The sequence below is a fragment of the Enhydra lutris genome, unplaced genomic scaffold, assembly GCF_002288905.1.
Source record: "Enhydra lutris kenyoni isolate GAN:26980312 unplaced genomic scaffold, ASM228890v2 scaffoldscaffold58, whole genome shotgun sequence".
Taxonomy (NCBI): Eukaryota; Metazoa; Chordata; class Mammalia; order Carnivora; family Mustelidae; genus Enhydra; species Enhydra lutris.
The window spans coordinates 13,049,325-13,064,385 of NW_019154142.1; the positions used below are offsets into that span (position 1 = coordinate 13,049,325).

The 15,061-nt window shown below is 35.3% G+C and overlaps 1 protein-coding gene across 2 annotated transcripts in view; it reads right to left on the reverse strand.

The window, feature by feature from the left end:
* The window catches only part of LOC111158270 (glutamate ionotropic receptor kainate type subunit 2), a 655,816-nt gene that overhangs the window by 199,791 nt on the left and 440,964 nt on the right, over positions 1–15,061 (reverse strand). For both annotated transcript variants that reach the window (XM_022520192.1, XM_022520193.1), the window contains exon 10: positions 2,669–2,875. In XM_022520192.1, coding sequence (XP_022375900.1) covers positions 2,669–2,875 — 207 coding nt within the window. The remainder of the gene's footprint in view (positions 1–2,668; positions 2,876–15,061) is intronic.

Below are 15,061 nucleotides of genomic sequence, written 5' to 3' on the forward strand. Positions count from 1 at the left end.
TTGAAGCCCTCATCAGTGGTCTCAACTCAATACCACAGGTAATTTTCTTGAGAAACAAGTATTAACTGATAATATCCCCCTTACTAGTCCCTTACTTGGTGTGTCATCTTTAAAGCCATAGATCTAAATCATTATTTCCTAACCTCATTTTCTACTTTTACTTTCCTTGAAGAAACATGGATAATAAGTCAAAAAGAAACAAATTCTAGAAAACAAAAAACTTCAATCCATTTTGAATCTCAAAAATCTTAATTAAAGGGCATTAACTGAGCACCTCTGACAAATATATACATAAAGACATTGATGATCTAAAACTCCCGAGCTCTGACTCAAATAAAAGCTTTATATAAACCACTTATTCCAAGGTCTGATAGTGCATATCCATTGTATCGAGCTGTGCAACATCCATTCTTCTTTCTTCAGGTATAAAAATCCTAATTTTCCTTTAAAATTCCACAGTTCCTCAAATCTAAATCTACATCGTTTTAAAAGAGGTTGACCCCCAACTCCTATTTTCTTAAATAAATATATATGCTCCCAAGCTATCCAGTGAGAATGGCACTTCCTGCTGAAGGGGATAGTTGGTTCAGGATTTAGTTTATGACCTACCTCAGGCCAATGAAAACAAATTTGGGGTCTCTTGATGAAACAACATCCAGGTGTTTTACTTCTACCTGGATGTTTGATCTAGAACTGCTGGTGGCAATTGTTCTTGACACTTGTTGGGAGGCATGTGTCCAAGAGTAAAACAAATACAAGGAAGCAAGGACTAAACTGAGGCAAAATCCAGCCACACCACCTCTGGGCTTGTCAAAGATGCAAGCATACAAGTTAACATTTTTGCTAAACTAGCTGGAATTGGATTTTTGATGGTTACTGCTATATTAATAGAAGTGAACATAAAGTTTAAAGTTTTATATTTGGTTCCAAATCATATATTGTCATCATCTTTAATGGATTTTACAAAGTTAAAATATAAATGGACCATTTAAGCAGAATTTTTAAAAAATAATTGATCGAGTCTGGAACTTTAGGACCTTATTGAGTAAATTTCAAGTCATTAAAAGAAGTATGTGGGGGGCGCCTGAGTGGCTCAGTGGGTTAAGCCACTGCCTTCGGCTCAGGTCATGATCCCAGGGTCCTGGGATCGATTCCCGCATCGGGCTCTCTGCTCAGCGGGGAGCCTGCTTCCTCCTCTCTCTCTGCCTGTCTCTGTCTGCTGTGATCTCTCTCTGTCAAATAAATAAATAAAATCTTTAAAAAAAAAAAAAAAGAAGTATGTGGAAGATTTAAAGAAAAATATATTTTAGGGGTACCTGGGTGGCTCAATGGGTTAAGCCCCTGCCTTTGGCTCAGGTCATGGTCACAGGGTCCTGGGGTCGAGCCCCACATTGGGTTCTCTGCCCAGCAGGGAGCCTTCTTCCCCCTCTCTCTCTTTCTGCCTCTCTGCCTACTTGTGATTTCTCTCTCTGTTAAGTAAATAAATAAAATCTTAAAAAAAAAAAAAAGAAAAAATATATTTTAAAAATGATTGTTTATTTTTATTGTTATTCTGCTTCTAACCAAAGCCTAATATCTCCTTCTTGATAGAAAGATAAAATATAGTTAGATAGATACATACATACATGCATACATACACACATATAGATAGATTCAGATCTCCCTTATTCCCTTACTCTTGATAATAAGTGTTGTAATTAATAGCAATGAAGTATTTCAAAATGCTGCAAAAATTGCCTATATATGCTACTTCCATTAATAAGAACTTTTATTTAGGGTAGAGTTCACATTGTATTTTAAAGGAACGTATATTTTGTTATTTTATAGAATATTTAGCAAGAATTACATGCCTTAATATTACGGAAAATGTCAAAATAAACTTAAATGTTACAAAACACAAAACCAAATGCAAAGTTGTTATTTTTTAAGATAAAAGAGCATATTTCAAAGGGATGAATTAATTGACACTACTGACTGAGAAATTATGAAATAATGCCTTCATAATAAATGAAAATTATCAATGATAAAATTATAAGTTATGAAATAATGCCAAAGAAGGAATGTCTGGCTTATTCAACTAACTAAATAAATAAATAAAATGTTTATCCTCCTGCTTCCATATGCTTAATACATTTGCATTATTTTTATACAGTATCATATTCCATCCTTTTGGATTGCTTTCATTTCTACTCTAAAGTAAGAACTATCCTATCCTCTAAAGATAAGAAGTATCAAAAATAAAAAATAAAAAAAAATAAAGATAAGAAGTAGCCTATCCTAGTTTAGGAAATTTTTATCACAAAATTTAGAGTTTGCATCACTCATTCTTATTGTTGATTATGAACTTAGCATTATAAAGGTGAAAAAGAAATAAATTGCTGGGCACCCACATTATAATTTGTAAATTAGGACTAAATATTTTAAGGTATTAAATCACTACATACTAGTTAATTTATAACAGACACCTCTTTCTAATAGAACCAAACATCCCTCTTAGATTCTTTATATTTAAGGGCAAAAATAATATCTGCTTTATTATTTAAGAAAATACATACTTGAAATATATTATTGCTCTTTGTCATTAAACCCTGACCCTCAAAAAATTTTTAAAAGTAAATCTTTTAGCAAACTACCAGAGGTAATGACAATAATCAGAAAAGACACTTACATGATCAATCAGTTCACGGACCATTCCATTCCACTGTCCATTGGCATCATCCTGAGCTCCATATTTCCCATCCTCCACAAGTCTAATTTCATACGTAAAGCCAAGGATTGTCGATAACTCTCTGAGGAGGTCAATGCAGTAGCCCTCAAATCGGTCATTCCCATAGAGAGGCTTGTCAGATTTCTTAAACAGGACATAGGGTTCCTCCTGGAAATAGTAAACATGAAGATAGGAGGTATTAATTAATCGTAAAACTATGAGAATTGTAACTTTCCTTAGAAGACAGAATATTTCACATTAATTTAGAATAATAGTCAATTTTATTTTCTGTTAATTGTAATTAATATAAGGTGAAATCTTAAGGCAGACTACTTTGGGGATATTTGTACTTCAAAAGAGAATATGTGACTATAATAATTTCATCATGACTATATAATAAAAATATGATATTATTTATCTTCTATCATATGTGAAAAATAACATATATGTTATAAAATAAGTAAACATAAGATCCAATTTCACATGATTGCAATATCCCAACTTGAATCACATCATTTATTCAATATCTGCTGTACTATTTCAGGGGGATGTATCGATGAAAGAATGATAAAAACTCACTGCCTAATTGCCTACTATGCTCTAAAAACTGGAGTAGGGACTCTTACATATTACCACATTTTGTTCTAACAAATATGAAAATTATAACTACTATATTTATAGGGAAAAAAAGTAACTTACTTTGGAATATAGAAAAAGAAACAACATTTATCAAGGGTTTCTGCATTCATACAACAACATTTTAGGGAACACCTACTATGAGCCAGTCCTCCTCTATATAAAAGAGAAATTTGAGTCATGAAGTTCATGATATAGATGAAGAAATCAATAATAAATGTCTAAAGAAATAGAACACATAACTTCTGATGCTGATAAATGACATAAAAGCATAAAATAGGGCAATAGGATACAGAACAACTTCAAGGTACTTGGCAAGATAAAAGAGGACAAGACAAAATTGAGTAATATGTCTGGAAGTCTTTACTGAGGAGAGGAGAAATGAGGTAGAACCTAAAAGATGAGAAAGAGTTTAGCCATTGAAAATTTGAAAGAAGAGAATTTCAGGTCAAGGACACAGCAAGTAAAAGCCCGGAGGCCAATATGATACTGGAGTGTTCCAGAAAGAGGACTACTGCCATCAGTGTGACTGAAGTCACATCCAGGAGGTGAGGGAATCAGTTGAATAAGGTCAGAATGAATAGAGAGTGAGGAGCCTTACAGGCTCTGCACAACAGGCCCTGTTAAAAACTCATATGTTTAATTAAGTACTAAGAGAATCCATGTGTTAACATATTTTTGTGGGGCAGGAAGAACATGGTATCCTGTGAGTAAACCAGAGTGCAACTGGCTCTACTACTTAATATCTGACCATGGGTAAAGGCTCTGGAAGGCGCTCTCTTAGGGAAAGACACTGTGGAGTGGAAAATTTAGAGGAGGTTGCCATGCCAGTCTGTCTAGAAAGGTGATTACCCTCTTCCCAACCTCTGGAGAACAACAATCATCCCATGAGGGTCATTACACCTCATTTTGGATATGATGTGTCCTCTTGCCAATACACATCTCAGAAACAAGACTAATTCCATCTTTCTTCCCAACCCTGTAGACCTGGCTTATCCCTCCACTGTTTCATAGATGCTCTAGCCTGACCAGTTGCTGTTCTTCTCATGTTCCCACAAACTGTCACTGTATGACAGAACTCCTGCTTAGAGATCAGCACATTGTTCCACATTTTCAACTAATTTTTGGAATGCCCTTTCATCTTTCTGCTTTATTGGACCATATCCCAATAACAGTGCTTCTCCTTCAGCCCTCTTTCATGGAGATCATCATCGCCTCCCATCCTTCAGGTACAAAGGCACATTTGGTGTCCTCCTTGCCCCTCATTGCTACCCCAGATCATTTCTTCCCTCCTTCATGCTTCTGCTCCTCTAAGGCTCATGCCATTTTACTATACCATGCTCTCTCTCTTTACAGTTGCTGTTATCCAATGAAATCTGAACCAGAAGATGTACTAAGTGGGAAGGGAAGCCTTTACTTCTCAAATATTTACCTACTGGATGACAATTTTGCTTTCTTTACCGACTCTTACCATTATTCTTTATGTATTCAAAATCCACCTACAAGAAGCATCCAACATGGTGTCTCAGTCCTTTTACCCCCTCATTGCCAAATCCTTTCCCTCACTGGAATAAGCCTCCCTCTCCCATTACCACAGCTACACTCTGCAATGGTCAGAAAATGATCTATCTCTATATTAAGATTTTTTAAGGCCCATTCATCTAGCTCATTATTCAATCACACCCATGCCTACCATTCTTTGGTCCTATACAGATCTCTAACTCAGTGACCCCTATACTTTCCCACTATCCATCAATCCCCTTTTAACCTCACTTCTGACTTCCAAACCTTGTCTGGCCTAGGTCTCATGGTCCATTAGCATAATTTCTATGCTATACACATCTTCAAGACTTTCACCACTTTTGTGCTGGAGTACTTGGCCTTACAAAAAAATATGCCTTACATGACATTTCTTTTCCTCTATGCCTACTCCCAAAAAGCTAAAGAATACTAATTGTTTATGCTCACAATTAATACCCTCAAACATTTTATGGTAGGATCTATTTCCAAACTCTACGAGGTGAACATTTTATTCATTTTTCTTTAACCTCACAACCCTCTACTCTAATACTTAATTGATCACTTTAGTAAGAAAACAAAAGCAATGACATGCCATGCCCTTACATGCCCACAGCAAACCCCACCAAACTCATCTACCTGTATTCATTTTCTCTTTCTTTGTCTCCTGCTATAGAGGAACTAGAACTCTGCTTATTGGGCCAGTCCTAATAATTATATTCTGATTTTTGTATTAGTCAGGGTTCCAAAACAGGATGCCACTTTGAGCATAGTGATTTCATCTGAGAAATACAACCGGTCTAACCTAACTACAGAATGTTTCCATGGAGATAGAAACCATGACCTCATTTGTCTCCCTCCCTTTGATCTCTTGCTGGGGCTTCCCACTGGTTAAACTGAATCAAAAGCCAGGGGATACATGAGTCTATTGATGTAATCCACACAAATCAGACACCTGGGACAGACCATAGAGTGAAGAAAAGTGGAGGATGGATCTGGGGACAAAAAGGATGAAACATAGTATATTCCCACCACATTTCACTTGCTCCAAGTCCTGATTAGCTGAGTTATCTTGTATCTTCTCCATAACCAATCTGTCCCTTCACATGGAATCATTTTCAAAGTATATATACTTGTTCCAATAGCCTTCACTTAGTCCTGTGACCCCCTTCTGCCACAGCTTAATTTTTCTGTTTCTCTTTATAGACAACTATTCAGAAATATTTGTCTACACATGCTACCTTAATGTTCCAGTTATCTGTCCATCCACTGGAGTGACTTCTAGACTTACTTCACTTAACTGATCTTGACACAACACTAAGGACCTCCAATTTGCTGAATCCAAGAGATGTAGCTCTATTCTCTTTTTACTCAGCCTCTCAGCTGCATTTGCAAAATGAACTGTCACCCTCCCCGCTCACCCACACACACATTTTAACACTCTCCTCTCTAAGCATGTCATTCTTCCTTGGCATCCCCCCTACCACAATGGGAACTCCTCTCAGGATCTTTTGCTAGTGTTTTTTGTTTTGGGTTTTTTTGTTTGTTTTTCTACCTTATTTTAAATGTTGATGATTCTCTACGCTTGGTTATAGACCCCTTTCCATTTTTTTTTTAAATTTGTCCCTAAATGACCTTACCCACACATATTAAATTCAATAACATCTTTTTTTAAGCTTTTATTTATTAGACAAGGAGAGAGCAATCCAAGCAGAGAGGCAGGCAGAGAGAGAGGGGGAAGCAGGCTCCCCACTGAGCAGAGAGCCCGATGTGGGGCTCGATCCCAGGACCCTGAGATCATGATCTGAGCCGAAGGCAGAGGCTTAACCCACTGAGCCACCCAGCACCCCTAAATTCAATAACATCTTAAACTGATGATTCCAAAATTTATATACCTGACCCAGACCTCTCCTAGTAAACGTTAGACACACATATTCAGCAAGCACTTGTTGGTACCACTTAATGTCTCATAGATATCTCACATTTAGTGTGCCCCAAATGGAATTCATCTTTTTCTTAAAACTTGTATACCTTTTCTCTGATTTAAAAAAAAAAAAATAACACCATCACCTACCCAGTTACTCAAACCAGTTACTGAGGCATCGTACTTGCTTCCCTTTCTTCTAGTTCATTCACTAAAGAGCAACAAAAGATCTTAAAGTATATATGTAATTATATCTCCACTACTACTTCAAACCAACTAATAGATGACCCAATGCATTTAGAATAATATTTAACTTCCTTGCCATGACCCCTGAAATCTGTTTTACCACTTGTTTTCACATTGGCAAATGAGTCCAGCACTCATAAAATTGATCAAGTCAAAAACCAGGAAATCACTCTAACTCTCCATTCTATCCTTTGGAAATCCTGAAAACCTATCAAGTTCCTTCCATTTCCCCTGCTTTCAACATGGTTCATGTAACCTTTATTTCCCCTGTAGGTTCCTATTGTAGTCTCTTACTTCTACTTTCCATTTCTATGCTCCCATACTCAATTTTCCATAGAAAGTCATAGTGATCTTTTAAAAATTAAACATTATTTCATCATGCATCTGCTTAAAACCCAATAGTGGCTTTTTATTGAAACTTGGGGGAAAAAAAAAAAGGCAAAACTGCTTACCCTGGTGGTCACAGTACTACACACTTTCCTCTCTGACCCTCGCTTTTCATTCCTCTCTCATTATATTCCAGATATATTAGTTTTCCTTCTGCTCCTCAAACTTGCCAAGCTCATTCCTGACTTGAGGTCTTTGCCTTACCTTCCTTGCCCCCAATTTCTGACTGGAAAGATCTTTCCTAAGATCATTCTCATCATTCAGGTCTCTGCTCAAATATTGCTTCTTCAGCACTAGATATAAATAGTGTGTGTGTATATACATATATATATATATATATAATATGCATATTTATAATATATAAATATATATGTTTCCTTATAAGTTATTGCTTTGTTTGCAAATGTTTTGTTTTTCCCATTGCATTTACTTTAATATGAAGTTTTATTATTTATTTATCTGTTTACTTATTAATATTTAAATTAACTTTTTGGGGACTGTGTATTTCTTTCATGAGTGCAAGGACATTGGAGATTGCATTCATTAATATACGTCATTAACCACACTCAGGAAATGTGTTCAATGAATAAATTTTTCATTATGAAGTCTTATAGTCTACACATTTCCCTCTTCAATCTCATCTTTTCCTTAAATTCTAAATAGTCTGTTTTCTTTCAGTTTCTCAAATAAAAAGCAAGTTTCTGCCTCAGAGCCTTTTAACATATTGTACTATGTGCCTATAATGTTCTTCAAATGGTGAGCTCCCTTCCTTCCTTTAAGGTTCAAATTAAATGTGAAACCTTTCCTGAACTAATTTAAAGAGATTCCTATTATTCCCTATCTCAACACTTTATCTCCTCAATTAATTCATTTTTAAGTTATTTTATTTGTTGACTTACTTTTTGTTTGTCTCACTTCCTTGGAATATAACATCCATATTGATTCATTTTAGTTTCTCCCATGCTTAACACTGCCTGGCACATAGTAAATGCTAAGTAAATATTAGGGGAATAAATGATTGATAAATTAGTGAATTCTCTGACTCAATTTTCTCATCTCTAAGTAGATTTAACAATGCTTTTATAATTATTTTGAGAATTGAATCAATGGAAATTAATAAATAACATCTTCTTAATATTATTTTATTATTTTTAGCTTCCCAATAATTTTCAATGGATTTTAATAGACTTTTTTTCCATTTTTTTAGAGTGGGAGGATGGAGGGGCACAGGGAGAGGGAGAGAGTGGGTTCCATGCCCAGCACAGAGCCTGACAGAAAGTTCAATCCCACAACCCCAAGATCATGAGCAGAAATCAAAATTCGAACACTTAACCAACTGAACCACAGTTATAGATTCACAGTAAGTTTCAGTGGAAAGGAATTCCCATATACCCCCGACTCCACACATACCTAGCCTCCCCCACTATCAACATCCCCCACCAAAGTGATACATTTGTTATTTTGGATAAGTCTACATTGTTACATCATTTTTAAAAGATTTATTTATTTGTTTCAGAAAGAGAGAGCCATGAGCATAGGGAGGGGCAGAGGGAGAGGAGGAGAGAATCTCAACAACACTCCCCACTCTGTGTGGAGTCCAATGCAGGCCTAGTCTCATAACCCTGAGATGACTTGAGACAAAATCCACAGTCAGTTGCTTAACCAACTGAGCCACCCAGCCAGGTGCCCATCATTACCACTCAAAGACTATACCTTCCATTAGGGTTCATTCTTGGGGTTGTACTTTCAATGGGTTTTGACAGATACAGAATGATACATTGTAGTCCATCATTGAGGTATCACACAGAAGAGTTTCACAGCCCTAAAAATCCTTTGTGCTCTATTCATGCTTCTCTCCCCTCTAACATCTGGTAACCACTGATCTTTTTAGTGTCTCTATAATTTTCTCTTTACCAGAATTCATATAGTTGGATTCAAGCAGTATGCAGCCTTTTCATATTGATTTCTTTTACTTAGTAATATACATTTAAGTTTCCTCCATATCTTCTCATAGCTGATACCTCATTTCTTTTTAGTGCTGAATGACAGTCCATTGTCTAGATGTACCATGTTTTATTTATCCATTCACCATTCACCTACTAAAGTATATCTTGGCTGCTTCCAAGTTTTGTCAATTACGAATAAAGCTATTATAAACATCCATGTGCCGGTATTTGTACAAATATAAATTTGATAAAACTTGTTTGGGGGGCGCCTGGGTGGCTCAGTGGGTTAAGCTGCTGCCTTCGGCTCAGGTCATGATCTCAGGGTCCTGGGATCGAGCCCCGCATCTGTCTCTCTGCTCAGCAGGGAGCCTGCTTCCTCCTCTCTCTGCCTGCCTCTCTGCCTGCTTGTGCTCTCTCTCTGTCAGGTAAATAAATAAAATCTTAAAAAAAAAAAAAAAAACTTGTTTGGAAAAATACCAATGCATCCCATTATTAGATCATATGATAAAAGTATGTTTACCTTTGTAAGAAATCACCAAATATCTTACAAAGATATTTGTAAGTCTTCTTACAAAGCGGCTGTACTGTTTTGCATTTCCATTGGCCATGAAGGAGAGTTCCTATTGCTCCACATCCTCACCAGCATTTGGTGTTGCCAGCGTTCTGGATTTTGGCCATTCTAATAGGTATGTAGTGGTTTTTCATTGTTGCTTTAATTAAAAAATCCTAAGGACATATGATATTGAGCATCTTTTCATATGCTTGAATGGAGTTTTATTAGAACTATTTTCCTATTTCAACTGTTTTACTAGTTGGACTATTTTATTTACCAGTAGGACTATTTCACTAGCTTCTTTTATTAGTTGTCATTTTTCAGAGAGGCTACATAATTTTCCCAGGTCACATAGCTAAGAAGAGATAAAAGGAAGCTAAAAAGAGGCAAAACTAAAAACTCAGGTTTTCCAAATTTCAAAATACATAATTTTCCCATTATTTTATGTTGCTTTCTATACCATAAGAGCATTTATAGAAAATCTACATATGCTGGATTTTTAAATGGAATTATGTCAAGCACACAAGTATCAGAAATTAATTTTTAGCTATAAATTCACAGCTGGGTATTTGGGTTTACCTAAGGTAAAGGAGAGTAAGAATCCTGTCTTTTTTTTTTTTAAGATTTTATTTATTTATTTGACAGAGATCACAAATAGGCTGAGAGGCAGGCAGAGAGAGAGGAAGGGAAGCAGAGAGAGAGGAAGGGAAGCAGGCTCCCTGCTGAGCAGAGAGCCCCATGAGGGGCTTGATCCCAGGACCCTGAGATCATGACCTGAGCCAAAGGCAGAGGCTTTAATCCACTGAGCCACCCAGGCGCTCTCCTGTCTAATTTTTAAGTACTATATAATTACATACAAAATTAATTCTCTAGGGGCACAGAAAGTATTACCAATGTGATAAATATGGTTTTCTTCCTCCCCTACAGTTGTTATTTGGATAATAATACTATCATTCCTCTCTACTCTTAGTGGCATGCTAGTCTTTTAAGTTAGATAACACATTTCCATGAATGACAATTTAAATGCCCTTGTTACCTTGGAAGAGGAAGAAGCCTTGCAGTTAAACAGCTTTCTTTGCTGGGTATTTACATTTTAGGGATATTCAGGTGTTTCTTTTTCTGGTTCCTCCACAGAAAATTTTTGAAAACTTTTGAATATTTTAATATTTATTTTATTGAGCAGTAATTGCTGATATATACATATATGTATAGTTCAGAAGATATTTCTTGGGCAGTTTATATGGCATGGTAATTACTTAAATTTCCATCAAAAACACCAAAATCATCACCAGGCACAAAGCAGGCTTACAAATAAAATGACTACTATACTGAATTGAGTGGAAATAGATTACTCTGTTCAACTGGGGAAGCCAAGGGAACTTGAACTTGAAACAAAATATGATAAAAAAGATACATTCTCCTATGAGAATTGGGTCCGTGTGGTCACATATCCTCAAGTTCCTAACCCATGGGCAGAAAGTTAGAGATTTGAGAACTTAGCATATGCCCCTACAGAAGAGGGGATAGCCCGAGTATTTGGGGCTAATGGAATGGGAATCAAAAGAAACACATTGGTATAATACATTAATCCTTTTAAATTCATTCTCGATTTCATTTAGTTTCTGATTTATAAGTAAATGGATGTGTTGTTTTTTTTTAAGTCACAAAAATTGTCCATTTATCAAGCTCTATATACTAAGTAATAGAACTATTTAATATTTTCCAAGAACCAGTTTTGCTCCAGACCCTGTTCTGGGTGCTTTCCTTGGATAAACTTGTGTATTTCTCACTATAACAATATGAAATCATTAATATTATTTCTATTTTACAGATGAAGAAACTGAGGGTAAAAGTGCTTGTGCCCAAGGTCAATAGCCAGCATACAACCCAGGGAGTCAGACTATTTTACTATTTACCACCACACCATACTTTCCACATTAAACTGCTTCTAGTGATCATTACCAAATTCCATGTGAATGCATAATTGCACACAGCTCATTAGGTAACTTGATATATATCCTATGACTTTATTATTTTATCAATCAACTGAGATTAGCTACTAGGTTAACGTCATGCATGCAAACTGGTAATACACTTACTAATTGAACAATGCAGTCAAAACAATATTGCAGAAAAGAAGTAAATATATAATCCAAAAAATTCATTTTCTTCATAATAATGATCTCTTGTCCAAGTAAGAACACATTTCTAACATAAAAGTTCTTCAAGAATTTGTAAAAATAGCATATTTTAAGCCCAACAGATTTAGGTAGTAATATATGATTATCTAAAAAAATGCTTTTTCCCCATTTTCATTATCAAGTCATCATTGTCTCTATTTAAAATTTTGTTCCAAAATATTTATGGTATATTTTTTACATAAACTCACTTGAACATTAGGAAAAATATGATGGGAGCTAGTGATTACTGAAGTATATTTGAGGCACATGAGGGATTTTGTGCAAAAGGTACAAAAGCAGAGCAAAAAAATTTTTTTTAATTAGGCTATTTAAATCTCATTAGTTCAGGTTTTCCTAGTAACTAGTGAACCTATTAACTTGATTTTAATCACGTATAAGCCAATAAGAAAATTTCTGTCATGGGCAAATAAGTTTGTTGATCCCTATGAGATTGGGTATATATTTAGGTATATATTTTACACTTTTCATACCACATACAGCTTTTCATACCACTAGAAAAAAAAATGTGGTCTGAGTGCATCTTTCTAGTGTTTATGGATCTCCACAATGTCAAATATCATTCTTCCCATATTTAATTCTGATAAGCAAGACACCATTTTCCAGTTGTGATTTCTATCTCCAGCTACACTGTGTCACAAGATTGTTTACATCGAGTTATGACTCTCCTTTAAACTCTCTTTCTCTGTTTCATACAGCACAAGGATAAATAATAACCTCATGTAGGAAAAGAAAAATGGTACCAGAAGCAATTACTGTACCACATACTGAGTTCAATGAATAATATGATAAAACTCTCCTGGGCAACTTTACTGATTTCTCATATAGTCTTAAATCTCCACATCAGCGTTTGCTAGAGGTAAAGGCACTTCATTCCACTGGCATCTGTAATAAGGATTTGTCAGCATTTCCACTATCAACCCCAGTTTTAAGGAACCCAATAACTCATGTATTTTTATCTGCATCAGACTGGGAGTTGGCAAAGAATATAACCAAAATGAAGTTCTAAAAAAGTGAAATATGTCTTAAGGTTGAGGGGAACAAAATGGTTTATTTAAATATAATAAAACTTCATAATTTTTAAGTTATAACTCACATATCCTTCAGCCCTTACCTAGAGTTAAATTATTTTTTCATATGTTAATCCCTGAACTATCACTGTCTTACGATATTCAAAAGATAGGGTCATGAAAATGCAATTTAATTTTAGAAATGTATAAAATATCCCTTGTCATTTCAAGGATAAGGCTAACTTAACTAATTTATTTATTTATTCCAATCTGTACTGAACTATTATGTGTCATTTTAGGCATGAGATATGCAACAATGAAAAACAAAGCAACACAGAAAAGTTTCTGCCCTTCTGGAACTCCCAATCTAGTGGTGAATTTGGATTCTCATCTATTTTACAGTATTCTGTATTATTCACTTGGCTACTTTGTTTCATTAATTACCAGAAGGGAAATATTGCCATATAGTACATTTTTTAGACATATGATTATGTCTTATTTTAGAGTAGGACCTATGACATGGTGACCCTCAAATAATTTATTTGGGAAAACAGAAATGAATATTCAGTTAGCCTTAATCTCCTTCTGAATTTATCCCTATGACAAAAAAACTTTTAAATGGCAACCAGCTGAAACTCCAGTTGCTTTAGGTAATAATATTCTCAACTTAGAAGAGTATCAAAATATTTAAAAGATATTTTTAATGGTTCTTGATTTTTCCTTAATGAAGATAGTGTTCTCTCTCTCTCTCTCTTACTTACACACACACACACACACACACACACACACACACACACCTTTTAAAAAAAATAGCATTCCTATGGCTTAAATGAAAAAAGGCACTATGGTCACAACAATACCAGATTAAAATGAAATTATGTAGATTAAGTTTAAAACTGAGCAGTTCATGTATTCCTGAGATTCACTTCTCTCCCTCAATCTTCTTAGTCTTGTGTACATACTCCGTGTATCCTAACACTGTCTTCACACTGAAAGCATTAAATCATAAACAATACTATCATAGAGCAGCTTGGTTCTCAAGGAGATCAAGGTGGGTGCTGTGAAGTTGATTGGAAGTGGAAGGCTAATGAATGGGGGGCGTGAAGGGCAGGGGCAACGGTGCTGCTGATGTTGGCTCCTGAGGAAGGGGAGTCAGCTCTATAAAACTGTAGAACTTAACACATTAACATGAGAAGGAAAAAAAAAAAAAAAAGACCTCAACATCTTGCCCTGGCATACTCAAAAGAATGCAAAGTGGAGGATTATACTTTTAAAAGGAAGATTAAGGATGAAAGGACATTACCATGGAGAGCAATACTAAGATGGGTAGTTCTTCAGCAAACAAGTTATCAACTCACTGTATCTGATCATGGCCTATCTATTGATCTAAAAGGCAATACTTCTGGGTAGATTAAGAATACATAATGTTTGATGTGATCTAGGAACAAAAGAAGCAAGCTTATGGTAACAATTGGAATGCTTCCCCAATACTAATACATATTTCCAATTGGCATGTTTTAATTTTAAGAGGCCATCACTATTTCTGTATGGAACAGTGACCTATAGGTAAAAACAGCAACTCTAAAAATGGTCAATGAATTACCATTCTCTTAAGAGTACAATTCTAAATTTTTATATGATGCTTCAGAAGCATCAGATAAAACTCTGTAAATATCTACATTTGATAATATCATGCTAAAACATAAATGTAAAGTATTTTTGTTTTCCAGTTAATATTTCATCCACTGTTCCATCAATCCATGCATTCATTAAACAAATATTTTTACGTGAATTCTGTATAAAGCAAATTTTCTCTTAAAGACTAGATAGTGAATATTTTTGTCTTTGCAAAAGTTGCAACCACCCAACTGCCACTGTAGAGCAAAAGCAAACCCAGAAACAGTGAAGAGGCTGAAAAGACTGTTAGAGCTTAGGA